General features: G+C 46.7%; 5 protein-coding genes across 5 annotated transcripts; 2 read left to right on the top strand and 3 right to left on the bottom strand.

Annotated features, from left to right (window-relative positions):
- Positions 1-1132: 1132 nt before the first annotated feature.
- Positions 1133-1895, bottom strand: FPRO_08614 (uncharacterized protein; the record flags this gene model as incomplete). Its single annotated transcript, XM_031222301.1, has 3 exons — positions 1133-1440; positions 1531-1731; positions 1796-1895. The coding sequence occupies 3 exons, from the start codon at positions 1893-1895 to the stop codon at positions 1133-1135; spliced, it is 609 nt and encodes a 202-aa protein (XP_031087774.1).
- Positions 1896-2572: 677 nt separating this feature from the next.
- On the bottom strand, positions 2573-2950 carry FPRO_08613 (uncharacterized protein; the record flags this gene model as incomplete). The annotated part of the gene is made up of 1 exon (XM_031222300.1): positions 2573-2950. One exon carries the CDS (start codon positions 2948-2950, stop codon positions 2573-2575), a length of 378 nt encoding a protein of 125 aa, XP_031087773.1.
- A 2605-nt stretch (positions 2951-5555) lies between these two features.
- Positions 5556-6152, top strand: FPRO_08612 (uncharacterized protein; the record flags this gene model as incomplete). The annotated part of the gene is made up of 1 exon (XM_031222299.1): positions 5556-6152. One exon carries the CDS (start codon positions 5556-5558, stop codon positions 6150-6152), a length of 597 nt encoding a protein of 198 aa, XP_031087772.1.
- Positions 6153-10854: 4702 nt separating this feature from the next.
- FPRO_08611 (uncharacterized protein) lies at positions 10855-12964 on the top strand (the record flags this gene model as incomplete). Its single annotated transcript, XM_031222298.1, has 3 exons — positions 10855-11973; positions 12026-12838; positions 12890-12964. 3 exons carry the CDS (start codon positions 10855-10857, stop codon positions 12962-12964), a joined length of 2007 nt encoding a protein of 668 aa, XP_031087771.1.
- A 273-nt stretch (positions 12965-13237) lies between these two features.
- FPRO_08610 (uncharacterized protein) lies at positions 13238-14668 on the bottom strand (the record flags this gene model as incomplete). Its single annotated transcript, XM_031222297.1, has 4 exons — positions 13238-13642; positions 13690-13798; positions 13852-14325; positions 14376-14668. 4 exons carry the CDS (start codon positions 14666-14668, stop codon positions 13238-13240), a joined length of 1281 nt encoding a protein of 426 aa, XP_031087770.1.
- Between the last annotated feature and the right edge of the window lie 222 nt (positions 14669-14890).

Below are 14890 nucleotides of genomic sequence, written 5' to 3'. Positions count from 1 at the left end.
CCGCCAGAACCCAATCATACAGTAGCCCGCTTTTCAAGGGTTGCAGGTGATCAATTGACGTGAGGAGATCAGGCCAACCATAGCGTTGTCTTGAGGGGATTGGTGGCGTGAGCTTAATGTCAGTGCAGTGGTCTACGGGGTTTTCGAGTCTCCGCTTCCCGAATAGCTTCAGATTGGGTGATGTGTATGGGTGCTAGGATGGGTGAGGTGGTATTTGCTCAGCATTAGGTGAGATTGACTTGAATATGTTGACACGACGAGAGTCTTGGAAGGTGGTTCTCATATGTAGATAATTTGTCAATCTAAGTGCCTGTCTTGTCTACCTACTTCATGCCCAGCCAGAAAATAACACAAGACAGTATCCTTGGATCAACAGTTGACATGTTTGCAGGCGAGGCGGTTATACGGATATACGCAAATAGAAATGCTTAATTCGATCCCTCGACCCATTTCTTCAACGGCGGCTAAATATCCACCTTCCACAATGTCACCTCACCAACAACACACCACTTCGTGAATCCTACCCACGGAGTGTCTCTCAAGTCCGTTTCCGGCCGATACCCCAGATTTCCAGAAAAGGAAGATAGTCTGATGCTCCTCGGGCCTATTTACCGATAATGCTCTGATGGTGTGGAATGACATAATTTGTTTCAATGCCCAGCAAGATATGACTCGGATAAAGTCATCGCTATTTGCTAGGATAAATTGAGTCAGTTCTGCCAACAACTAGCACCTCGTACACATCGCGCGATGCATAGATGGCTAAAGCTGTTTCTACAACTGTCCCTTTCTCCCAAAGGTCCATTCATAAGTTGTTTATTACTTATGTATTAAATAAGATATACCATCTAAAGACGCAGGGGAGTACGGCTGGATATCCAAATTCTTAGCATGTAACGAAACTAAGCATAAATAGTCGCATATTAAGTGAAGAATGAGTATGTTTCTTTCGGTCGTTTGATGATCCGTCTCTCCCAGTCTCTGTGTTGTCGTGTTTACTATATTAACTCCATCTCCTCAATTCATATACTCTATTCAACCTATCCCTTAATTTCTCATTAATTCTGTTTGGCGATGTAATGAACATCTTGCTTGCCTTTCAGGTTCCTTCTCTTGCTCTTCTTTATCTGCCTTAGCAAGAGCTCATGTAGCGAGAGACTTCTTCTCCAGTGAAACGGCGTCCTAGCTGAGCTTTCTCGTGTTTTACATTGAGTTCAGGTACAATCAACCGTTGTATAGCATCTTCCACAGTTTTGAGCAGCATAGGGCCTTTTTCATCTGGCGCTGTCCCTGGATTGAATTTGGTGGAATCGGTGCTTTTGCTGCAGTCGCTTTGTTTGGCTCTAGGGCGTGATCTTCTGGCCGTGTTTGGTCTTGTTTCATCGTCGGGTATATGTACCGAATCATAAAATTGATACCTTGAATCGTTTGCATTCTTTCCTGGTACTTTTGTTGTCACGCTGCCTTTCCGTATCTCATCGGAGATCTCAACGGATCCTCGCGGACTTGCCCGTTGTTACTGTGCATGACCGTGCTTAGCTTCAAGGTCAGCAAGGCTTTTTTGGAGACCGAACTCTCCAATGTTTGGGGCTTGGGAACTCCCCATGGGGCTGCCGTCGAGTAGCTCCTCCGAAACCTTGTCAGAAGCCAGGACAATACGACTCGCCTCTGCAACCGCAGGATGGACTTCAGGTGGCAAGCTGGATTCTCTCAAATAGCCGGTTATCCATCCTGTATTCATAGGCTCCTAGGCTATCTACCTCCTCGTCTGAAGCTATCGGCATGAACTGCAGACCTAGTAGGTCTATGGACTGAGGGCCGATAAATGGCGGCATCAAGGTGGCTTGTTCACTCGGTTCACAGCTCAAGTCAGTGATATCCTCAACTGGCTCCATGATAATAACGTTAGATTCCTGGGCCGCTGTGTCAAGCTCTCTGCGTGGTAACTCATGGCTGCGTTTTGATAGGTTCGTAGTCAAAGTCAAACTGAGTTATACTCAGCTTGCTCTCTCGATCCTCCCGGACCGCATAGATGATATCAACCGTTTTGATTGTTCTTGTGATAGAAGCTTGCATCTTGACAAGTATTTCTGCTAATATTAAGTTATAGAGCTACAATAGGGGACTAAGGCAGCCACTTTATCCCCTAAGGAATGTATTTAGAGTTCTCTTTATATATTAGAAATAATCATTCTTAAATAGGCTTATAAAGCTTATTTTAGGTAATTATATTAGGTAGCTAGTATATTGCCTAGACTGACTTTAATTAGAGTGTTATTTTGAGTTAATAGACCCTACAGCTGATAGCTTGCATCATGCGCCTCACACGCTATCAACCGTTTCCTTATCAAGGGATTCAATAAGTATATCACGGTCAGTCCAGTAGGTTGGTATAAGAGCCGTTATGTCTTCTTTCGCATTCGTTAAAGCACTATGTTTCTTGGCGACCAGCGCCTGAACTTCTCGTACTAAGCTCCTTTATCGATACAATTAGCTACGTATTACAGTTTCGCATTGGACCTTTGGGGTAGGCTCAGAGGCTCAGAAGTTGAAGTAACAGGAGGATGCTTTCTCATTTGCGATCAAGTCGTCCAAGCAGCCTTTTCATGTCCTCCTCCTTCCACAGAAACAGGAATCGAGCTTTCCAGTCACTGCGATTAAAAAGCAGCTCAAACTCCTGTTTGATACACGCTAACGTCGCGCGGCAGCCCTTGACTGCAATGGAGAAAACCTCTTCGACCTTGTATCGCGAGAATACCTCATGATTGTCCCGCAAGGCGTCCTCAACACCCTGGAGAGCCCCTTGAATTAATTGAGCCTCTTCTGCTAGATCCGAGAGCGAGTCGGTCGCGTCGGCGATCGTGCCAACGATCTTTCTTACCTCAATCGTGCATTTATAGGCAGCGGCGGCCAACGCGACTGAGGCGCTGGTGATGCTGAGAGGATCCATTCAACATCTGGGATCCGTCTGTAGGGTTCGAAACAGATAATTATGGTCTGATCAAGTCGAGATTGCTGGGTTTTCAAAGAATACTGCTCACCCGATGCAGCCGGCCTGTTGAGTGCTGACTTGGTCTGTTCATTTTCAACCTCCAGGGTGGCTGTGCGACAGGAAGCAAAATGAGGGGTTCTAGGGTGTTGGATAAGAATGGACGTCAAATGAGGTACGGGAAATCTTGGATTTCTAGCCAATACATTCAAAGGACGCTGAGCCTTGCCGTCAGACAACACCTGGTTCGATACGTGTCGTCTGCAGTGCACAATGACAATAAGTCGCGAGCAGAGCAGAGCACTCCAACACAAAAACATACTGATTACATCGAATGACTGGGATTAGTCGTCACTCATCAGGAAAATACCGAAGTTGTCTTGTCAATGGGGTTGTGATTAGGTACTTGCGCTAATTAGGGGCTCATCCCCTTACACCATTGACCATAAGCCAAGTCCTTGTCACCCCCCTTACACATTCGCCTTTAACAGATCAGGTTGGGAGAATCGGGCTCGAAGCTTTCTAATCTCCAAATGAAGAAAAAAACAAAAAACACTTTCAGTTGCATTTGATATGAAAGATACGGAGGCCATTCACGACAGTTGTGTTCACGAAGTTCCAATCTCTGTTGCTCCTCACGAAATAACAAAGCTTGTGTCAGAGCTAAGATCATCCCTGCTAGGATCGACAGGGCCAACAGGATGCTCAACAGGCCTTGTTGCATGTAGGGGGTTAACTTTGTACTCCCGACGTACCTGTCAGTGAATGTTATCCGCTTTCCAATGCTGGCTAGGTACCCCGTGCGTGGGATCAAACTGCGTGCCCAGGCTCCTTGTTCACCATTATCGTTGAGATCAGCGGACTCTGCATGCTTGCTTACCAGCTATAAAAAGAATATGGTCTACATAACGCGCGTGCAACCTACAGCGTTTCATAGACAAGTTTCATCAATGCCTTTTCCTCTTGTTTCTTCCCCAGCAGCTCTAAAGAACAAGCACTCTACTTTTTCTTCAAGGAGAGTACTTTTATACATATGACAAGGATATGAAAAGAGGTGCCCAGCTAAGAGTGGATTCCTTATGTTAGCGCCTTTGCCAATGACGTATGCTTATTTTGCCATCCCTGAGCGCTGGTGACTTGTTTCTTCATATGATCTAGACGATGAAGTATGGCTGGGCAAGGTAGGAGATTGACAACTCAATTGCTCAAATCATTACTTCAGATGCAGGAAATAATGATATCAAAACTGTGAGTTTACTTTCACAATCGCTGCGGATGAAGTCGCTCAACTCTACATTACATGCAACCACCTCGTTTCTTAGCATCAGGCTATTGAAAGTAGAGGAGCTAAGAGGTCAAATAAACACTCATTCACCGTGTCCAGCGGTGTCAAAACCCGACGTTGCATCCTATCACTCGGCTATCTTATCGCATGGTTGGTTCTGATCAAAGAAAGCGTGGCGAGCTGACAACCCAATATGGATCTACCATTTCTTGGCAATTCAGTTCATCCAATTAGACCTGTTCGATGATACACAGCCATCAAGGCACAGGAAACACAATTCCGCACATCTCCCCGACCCTTCCGCTGCTGGGACCCAAGATCCTGGTAAGGCCGACAGCCTAAGCCAATGACACATTGCTACGACCTTGATGGTCCCAAAGTTATTGGCGGCTATACAGTGCGTTGTCAACAGCGGCCGACCTCTGGTTCAAACAGCACACCAAGATTGATGGGACGAAGAGAAGGCCGGAGTGTTGTCGGAGGATTAATTGGGTACTGTACACGGGGCTATCAAGTCGCCATGATCCAACCGCATGCTCGCTTAGAAAAGTGGCTTTGGACTATTGAAAGCCTCGGGCGACTGTCAACTCTAAACGAACCTCGTAATTCTCATCTCACTTGGGGTGACGCGGCCAAATCTTCATAGGAATTATGAATATGGGCAGCCTTTGAAACATATGTACAACGTTCAATATTAGAGGGTGCTGCTGATCATTCTGCCAGATCTGCATTTCGAGTACCCCGGATTTTGGCGATCATCTCTGCGTTCCAAACCCTCCTGCATTCACCGTTACACCTGTTGTGGGCAAAACGACAGCCTACCAAATGTTCGAAGAACAACACATGCTCTGCCCGGCTAAAAGCCGTTAGTCCATCAGTTGTGGCTTTTTACTCCTGCTATTTTGGTGCTTATCTTTACCCCCCAGCCAAGAGCTGACCAGGCCCAATGGGATACCATGCTGATATCTCTGATTGTTAAAGCCAAGGATGAAAACACAATTAGCAGCAAACAGCGTAGCAGCCAAGCAAAAGCTATTAGAAAATCATGCAGGCGGATCAATAGTTTGATTCAGCCTTTCAGCTTTCGGAAGTTGGTGGGAGTCGCTCCGGATCATACGGTGAAATCGCTAAACGGATGCGAGGGCGTTTAAAAGATGTAAAAATCGTCAGAGGGTCAAGCAGAGTCTCCTATATAAGGCACCACAAGAGCCGGCTTTATGGTGCTGCATCCTCTCGAACAACTTCACAAACATCCACACAACTACTATAACAACCATCACTATGCGCTTCTCAACCGTCGTTGCTACCGCCCTCGCGGCTTTCTCCAATGCCTCCCCTTGCCTCGCGGGTGCACCTGAACCCGTCATCTGCGGCGGAAACGGCTACGTCGGTGCCACGAATACCCCTTGGTACAAGAAGTCCCAGGCCGAGGGCACCATCGAGGGCTGCTTCAACTCCTGCACTGGCGGCTGCAAAGCCATCAGCTTCGACACCCAGTACAAGACCTGCTACTTCTACACAGCCGAAGTCTCCAAGATGCACCTTTACCAGGTCACCAACTCGCCCATGACATTCCACTACTTCGACCGAGCTTGCGTCGCGGACGCTGTAGGCAAGACCTGCGGAGCTACTGGCTACGTCGGAGCCACGAATACCCCTTGGTACAAGAAGTCCCAGGCTGAGGGTAACATGAAGAACTGTCTTGATGCTTGCCGTGGTGGATGCAAGGCTGTCAGCTTTGACGTCAAGTACAAGACTTGCTACTTCTACACTGCCGAGGTCTCGAGCATGCAGCTTTACACTGTCTCTTCGCCCATGAGCTTCTACTACTTCGACCGAGCCTGTGGATATGAACCTACCGAGACTGTCTATGTCTAGTCTGCCCATGCTACTGTTGAGACCTAGCTTAGTTGCCCCCAACCCTTGGCTTTCATTGTAGTGTAGGAGGGCGAATGCAATACGATGTTGCGAGGGTGACAAGGCTACGTTCTACAATCCTGGCCGTAAGTGATGTTAGTTATATGGGGTTCGCCGTTTACATTCAAAGTAAATTAATTCGGATAAGGTAGATAGTTGTATTTACTAAACTCATTACGAAATAGCAAAACACGCGTGAAAGAACTCCGATGCCTGATAAACTGTAGATTAAAAAGTATGATACAGCTCTAGGTTATTATCAAATCGCGATCTGTGTTTGTCAAAGGGACTCTTACGCGATGTGTCCCCAATTCGCTAGCGACTGTGGCGCATTGTATCCTAAATCTGTGGTTGCAGTGCTAGTGTGGTGTTCTTGCACTAACAAACTGAACCAAAATCTGAGTGAAGGTCCAGGGACATCGGGCCGCCAGGGATGGGCCAAAGTTTGATGGTCGTGGAAGGAGCCACGAGTCCAACAACAAGGTTGCCAGCTAGACTATCTTAAATATGGTGTAATGCATGCTGTAGGTGAGTCAGACTAAGTTTGTATGCTATTGGGAAATGATCTTTGTTGCGGACTTATCATTGTTATACGGAATGTGAAGAGAGGTAAGGTATAGCACCGCAGGTGATCGCAGCACATATTGAATGGAGCAGACTATAGCACAACCGACTGTCAAGTGCAATTGACTCATAGAATTTTCTGGCAACATTCTTAAGAGCCTTAACTACAGCTATTTGCAGGATCTGATCGGTGATCTAGGGCTCAACAATACGTATATCGTGAACTTGAGTAGCGACCAACTCATCTTCTGAGTAAATCTAAAGGATAAAAATCCTAATGAGTCCGACGAGTAGTAATGTTCTAGTCTTTTAACAATTGAGCAACCAACTCTAAAAGACTAGTGAATATTACACTGATACACTAAGTGGAATAAATGTTATTGCTGTCAGCTACCTCCTCCCTTCTCTCCTTTACATTAACATTTTCAATTCTATTTAACCAACGACAAACATTATACATCCAGGAACAAATACGTCTATATTGGTACGATCGATTATTCCCATGCGACAGCCCATAATAAAGTCAATACAGCCAATTCCAAACATCATTCGCTCCACCCACACACAAAGCCCTGCCGTCGACAAACCCATTGTTGGAAAAGCAGAGTCAGGAGTATACACACAAAAGCAAGAAGCGGTCCAAGACTAACCTTGAATCAAATGGGGATCTGTCTTGTAGATCCTCGATTAAAACTCGACAACGGTGGGGAGACTGGTCTTGGTCAGGGACTGTTTGGTTGACAAGGAGGATGCCAGTGCTTATCGCTTACGCTACAGCGTGTGTATGATGTCCATGGGATAACTTTATGGTGATTATTACAGCAAACAAGAATAATAGAACTTTGATGTGAGTAAGGAGCAAAAGGCCATGGTGTAAATAGTAGATGCCCTATATGCAAAGTCCTGTGTGATGTATGATCGGGCTGAGAGGTGGGTAATAGAGCAAGCAGTGTTAGCACAACTAATAGAAATCAGATGTCTCTTCTGAGTCTGTCTCCAGTAACTCCACTGGTGAAAACCGACATCTTTCACGTGTAGTATCAAGGACAAGAGAACAACCCAGGTCTATCCCCCGAGGACTTTGCTATCATCGGAGGAAACCCTAGGATTAGGAAATCGACGAAGTAGAAGAGATATGGCAGTTTCCCAAGAAGCGTGGCGCGGGTTGGCTGCGTGGAAAACGTCCCCTTTCCCAGCTGGGTTGTCAAGGATGAAACCTTGGGTAGGTACTAATGCAACAACACAAGCGACTCATGATGTCGCTGTCTGTTATGATGTTGGCGACGAAGAGTTCTTCACCTTTGAAAGATGGTGACTACTTGACTTTTGTTAGTGGAGGAGGTCTTAAACACGTTCCCGATCTTGATACTTGTATTGCTTACTTTTATGGACCGGACATTCACCTAAGAGCAGAACGACCGAGACTGGTACTGGCTTGATGCTATGCTTTCTGGAGTAAATAATTGCGCCTCACTTTTACCTATTAAGAACAAGTGAGGGTTTTTAGCAAGAAACTTATCTTTCTAGGCTAAAGTATATTAACATATAAGAGCTAATAGTCAGTGTGTCAACGCGATGGTAATAAGGGGCATGTTTTGACATTATTGAGGCTGTTGTTTTAGGGCATCTAGAGAGGATTGGGGCTTGGGGGTCATCAGGCCAAGTTTCCACCTTTGAACACTGTCAATTTAGCATTTAAATCGCTATATAATATAATACTGGTATAAGCTAAGAGAAGTCTTAAAATGATAAATACTGGCGTCTTTCAGTCTCAAATCTGCATTCTCTAACTTGCTCAAGCCTTTTTTCTGGGTCACATTTCTGATTCCACGCACTTAATTTCTTCACAACGCTGCTGCTCAGGCCTAGTTCAGTTTGGAAAGATGAGCTCTAAATATCATTTCGAGCTGATCACCGGGACACTCTCCTCTCCGATGTTCAGCAAGAAACCCTCCAAGCATCATTACGCAATCTATGCAGTCAATGTCTACCCGAAATACCGAATTATCAGGTCCCGAAAAATCCTCGTGGTACAAACTGGCTCGTGAATAAGATTGTTGTCCTCGCCCACCTCGATAACAATCTCATTGGGTTCATTTCCACTCTCTCTATCCCCATCCCAGGCTCAGACGACCCTATCATTCATACTGGGCTCACAATGGTTCACCCTTCGCATCGTCGCTCGACTGGTTTGAAGCAGATTATGTTCAATCACCTTATATTTCAGCTGCTCGACAAGTTCCCAGAGAGCTTCTAGGTAACGACGCTGGCAGAGGTGATTAGCTCTCTCGTCCACACATCGATATACACAATCAACGGATTCCCTTCTATAGAGCACAAAGAGCTAAACCAGACTCATCTTCGCATTGCAAAGGAAATCGACCGCAATCGCTGACGCTTTCTGATCTCTCCACATGCCACTTTTGAGGAAAATACCTTTGTTTTCAAAGGATCCAACGATTGGCCTGAAGGTCGAGTGATCATGAAGGATATTGACGATCAGAGATACTGGCCTCGCGACCTAGAAAGAAGCAAGTTTTATTACGATAGACTGCGAAACAATAAGGGCGACGAGAAACTGCTTGTTGCTTTCGTGGACCCTAATGTTGTTCGCATGACTATAAAGGAGAAGCATAATAAAGATCTCGTCGGGAAATTTTCCTCATTAGGAGTGAGCGAGCCAAGCAAGCTATGATTAGAATCAGACATGCATTATAGGGTTCTTGCCGGGCTTAGAAAGAAATTGACTATTATACAGAGTACAGAGGTCTCACACCGCCCGTTTTACTTTTTCTGACTTTACTACGGTCCCTGCCACGAGCCGGTCGGTTGCCAGGCGTCCCAGTCAGAGAGATTTAATTCGTTTCCCCTAGTCTATAGCGGTCATCTTTGGGCAGTGCTCGCTCTATGGCACTTGTTGCTCCCAACATGGCCGAAACTCTTTGTGCGGTTTCTATCTTAATATTGTTTTATGGGATTATGGATTGGCCTTTCCAGGCCGTAGTGAGACTGACGTTCTAACCTCATCTCAACCTAGAGACTTAGAGACAGGGCAAGCCGAAACGAGTCACCAGCGGCTCGAGATTGAAAGTTCAGATTTATGAAACATGCATCGATAGGACTCAGCACTGCTTAGTTCTAATAATCTGTCCCACTATTGGCCAGATATCCGGCAACCTCTTGAATAAAAATACCCCAAGACCCCTCTCGAAGGTAAAGTTTGTGGCAGAGTATGCGCGATTTGATGATATTACTATCAACTGGTGTATCAAACAGCTACATCCGTGTCACTACACCTTTTTAGCTTCTTGCCCATGGATGCTAACGAGGAATCGGAGAACCGTTACCGAAAACGTAGTCCAGCTTTCAGCTGCATAGCCATGTCTCACCTTCGAACCCTTATCAACCAATCAAACACGACGTTTTCGTAACGGGAGAAACAAGCTTCAACCACCAAATACCTAAGGTATCTTCAGCCGCAGCCACGAGATATAATATGACGCTACAAGGCCATTTCTGGTTCTAGACCGATAGGCTATTGATCTTACGGGACACTATCACATATTCTGTTGTGGATTTGGTATGGTGCATGTTCTATACGCGCTTAGCTCCCGCCACAGGGCTGAACTATTGAGGGCTGAATAAACGCCACACGGACCTGGCCTCCCCTCTTCACATTTCACATGTTCGTAATACTCATGCACTCATTTGGCCACTTGCAGTGAGTAACACATGCAATGCACAGCCCAAACGGTGTGTGACGAGACTCTTGTGACTGCCTACATTGAGCTTCGGCAGTGACCGATATTACACTTTGTGGAACGCCATTTCCCTCTTCTACTAGGCACCGCCGCCTATCTTGCTTATGATAGGCAAATGGCTCGGAGGAATATGGAATGGAGGGGGTTACAGCTCCGTGAGTCAGCAAACTAGCTTCGTCACATACTGTGATACCTAGCACGACACCTCTCGCCCAACGGGTGATAGATCACAAGGAGGGATGACTTGCATGTGCCTGTATTCTGCCTAGCTTGCAGCCCGTGATTACGGGTATAAAGCGACCATAATCCCCTGCTGAAATGTAAGAGACACACACACCATGGCTTCAGTACTCAGTAAAGAGTCTCTCGCCATTACTTTATCCATTGTTACACTAATCATTGGACTCTCCCATTTCAACATGATCTCTCTCAAATCCATCTTCAAGTCTGTTTACATCCGTCTTTGGAAATTTGTCAACATCTTTGTCCACTGGCACAAACTCCCCACGTGGCTTGGTGTTTTCAATCTCCTCGCCCTTCGATATGAACTCCGCGAAAAGAACCTTTACGACACCTACCCCAATGCCGAGTTTCAGGGCACTGCAGCTGATTGCCCCATGAAGAACTCCAAATTCATCGCGAACAGGAACTCAGATGGTGATTTCAATGATCTAGCGCAACCAAAGATGGGTTGTGCTGGTATGAGATTCGGTCGAAATGTCCCAAGAAAGTACACCACACCGCCAACTCAACAGGAGCTGCTCACTCCCAACCCCAGAGTTATTTCAGAAAAGATTCTGGCTAGACCGGAAGGCGAGTTCAAACCCGCTGAGATCGTCAATCTTCTCGCCGCAGCGTGGATCCAGTTCCAAGTCCATGATTGGGCACAGCACTTCCTCGTCACAAACGGCGACAAAGACGTCGAGATTCCTCTAGACAAAGCCGACAGATGGTCTGAGCGCATCATGAAAATCCCTCGAACAAAGAGAGACGATGCCCTTTCGCAGCAGGATATCGAGACACCAGCTTATACCAACGAGTGCACCCATTGGTGGGACGCCTCTCAGATCTACGGATCCACTGAAGCTGAGACGAAAGCTCTCCGAGCGAAGTGTGATAAATCATATCCCGGTCAACTCCATGTTACGCGCGAAGATGGCGTTCAGTTCCTCCCTCGATCGAATGATGGCATTCCCGAGACTGGGTTCAGACAGAACTGGTGGTTGGGACTTGAACTTCTTCATACGCTATTCGCGCTTGAGCATAACGCCATTGCTACGCAGCTTCATCTTTCGAATCCGAGCTGGTCGAGTGATCAGATCTTTGATACTGCTCGACTGATCAATTGTGCGCTTATGGCTAAGATTCATACTGTTGAGTGGACACCTGGTATTCTGCAGCACCCGGCGCTGCAGATTGGAATGAATGCGAACTGGTGGGGACTTTTGGGCGACAAGGTATGTCTTCTAGCCTTGTTTACTATGATCGATTTCTGACTGGATTTAATAGCTTTGGCATGTCTTTGGCCGTGTCTTTGATAACAAGTCAGAAGTCATTTCTGGTATTCCCGGATCAGGTGTTGATCACGACAATGTCCCATACTGCCTCACAGAAGAATTCGTCTCCGTCTACCGTCTTCATCCTCTCATCCCCGACAACGTAGCATTTTTTAGCATTAAAGATGGTCAACACAAGGGCACACTACCTATCAAAGAGGTTGCGTTCGAGTCAGCCCGCAAGCCCTTCAACGAAGATAAATCAGGCTTGGGTCTCTCTTTCGCTGATGTCTTTTACTCCTTCGGCGTCAACCATCCAGGTGCTATTCGAGCCCACAACATGCCCAATTTCTTACGAGACCTAAATATCCCAGGCGACAAAGACTTTCCTCACGGTCGACACTTGGACTTGGGAACCATTGACATTCTTCGTGATCGTGAGCGCGGCGTTCCTCGCTACAACGCTTTCCGCCGCCTATTTCACATGGCACCCGCAAAGAGCTTCCTTGATCTCACAGGCGGTGATGCCAAGCTAGCTGCTGAGTTGAAGGAAGTTTACGACGGCGATCTCGAAGCCGTAGATCTTCTAGTTGGTACGCTCAGCGAGCCTCTGCCCAAGGGCTTTGGCTTTAGCGACACTGCCTTCCGTGTGTTTATCCTCATGGCCACTCGCCGCATCAAGTCCGATCGCTTCCTCGCCGGTGATGGCTGGTGTCCCGAGGTTTATACTCGCGAGGGCATCAATTGGGTGCAGAACAATACAATGAAGGATGTTTTATGTCGACACTTTCCTGAACTTGCTGCGACGCTGCACAATGTTAAGAATGTGAGTATTCTTCCTAGTCAATGATAACTCAGAAACTAACCAAAATAACAGGCTTTCGCTCCTTGGACCAAGATTAGTCAGACTGCGGCATACGCGGGTCCAGAGACTAACAAGGCAAAGAACTGAGCTTCTGGTTCACGAAAGTAAGGACCTCTTTTATTCTAGGGATCTTTTTAGGAAATAGTACGTCGGAGATATCTGGAGGTAATTTGGAATTCTACGCGACGCGAGGCCTGGCCTTTTGTTGGCTCGTGTCCCCATGTATCAGAGATTTGGCTGTAGAGAGCCAAGTATCAGCGAATTGAACCCTTCGTATACAATAGTCCTTTGTCTCAAGTCCTATTCGGGGTATAGCAGTCTCATTTAATATAATTCGACCTATCTAATAGCCAAAACTAATTAAGTATACCAAGTAGGCTCGGGATACTCCCCCAACAAAAGATATCTTCCCAACTCCCGGTTCTTATACGCCACAGGATCATGCAGCGTATGCGTTCTCAAATCCCTCCAGAATCTATCCAAGCCAACCTTCGCAGCCGTAGACCTCGAGCCCGTAACTTCAAATACTCCAGAAGTGATCTTGAGACCAGTGTCTGTAGTGACGACCTTGAGACTAGCGACCCATTCAGCAAACTCGCCGCGTTGCTCGGCTGTAACCGCGGAGCGATCTTGTGAGTACTTGGCGTAGAGGGAGTCAGCTTCAGCGTTGGCTTTCTCGGCGAGAGCTTCGGCGGCTCGGAGGTGGGCGAAGAAGTTGCCGTAGGTGGAGAGGATGTAGAACTCGTCCGTTGCTTTCTCCTTGTTCTAAAAATTTGTTAGAGAATGTTGTTATGGGAGACTTTGGTACTTACATCACCGCCAAAGGGCCAGGCGCGAGTGTTCTTGAGAGTATACTCCTTCGCAAACTCAAGAGCACCAGCTGCGATTCCGAGATAGAGGTTGGCAAAGTTGAGTTGAATTCTGTGTCTCACGTTAGAAGATTCGAAGAATAATAACAAAAAGTAACAACTTACGTTGGCAAGAACAGACTTGTGAAGGGGATCGCCAGAATATTAGGATCGGGCTTCTTCGCCTCAACATCCCATCCCAAGGCATCACTCCATGGCGCCTCAACATTCTCAATATTAACACCTCCCGACTCTGTAAGTCTCAGCCCAACATTATCCCAGTTATGCTTGAACTGAATTCCAGGCTGCTGCGTCGGGACAATAGCAAAGATGTGCTCTTCCTTCTCACCATAGACACCCTCGAGAACAGTCAAGTCTGAGATAACACCACCGGTGCTAAAGTTCTTGAAACCGTTGAAGACAAGCTTATCTCCATTGGAAGTGATCTTCAGATCGTTGTCGCGAGGGTTCACAGCACCGCCGACAAAGTAGTTGTTTGAGATGATTAGTTTGTGCGTGCGGTCTGCTTGCTCAGGCGTTCCGACTACATTGGCGGTTGTGGACCAGACAAGATGGTAGCCGAGAAGCATGCCAACAGATCTACCATCAATCAGCGTCCATCCTTCATTATCATGTAGGTAAAAACTCACCCATCCGTCTTGGCAACCTCGCGAATTGCTCTGAAACCAACACTCCACGGCTGTTCACCACCGCCATATTTAGCTGGACCCAGGATCTTGAGAAGACCAGAGTGCTTGAGAAGAGCGACTTCGGCCTTGGGAGACTTGTTTGCGCGTTCTCGAGCAGGAGCGTCTTTTGCTAGGACTTGAGCGACATCTTTGGCACGCTTGATCCAGCCTTCGGCATTCGTAGGGAGAGTGGACCACTGAGCCTCATACTCCTTGTAGACAGCTGGGTCAGAACTCTCAAAAGTGGTGGCCATGATGAGAAATGTTTTGGTATAATGACAATATCACTCTATGGAGAATAATAAACTGAGAATAGTGTCTGAGAAACATGCTGTCTATATAGGCACACGGCTCCTCATATTGCGTGTACAGCTTCGGGTATGTCGTTATCATGGCTGCAGGGACAAACGGGTAACATTGTATGCAGCTCCAGCTAACCTCGGCAGTTGAGCAATTTATCTATGGCGATCATTCTC

The sequence above is a fragment of the Fusarium proliferatum genome (genome assembly GCF_900067095.1).
Source record: "Fusarium proliferatum ET1 genome assembly, contig: FPRO_scaffold011, whole genome shotgun sequence".
NCBI lineage: Eukaryota > Fungi > Ascomycota > Sordariomycetes > Hypocreales > Nectriaceae > Fusarium > Fusarium proliferatum.
Note: the sequence above shows the minus strand (reverse complement) of the source record. Positions and strands in the feature narration are given on the sequence as shown.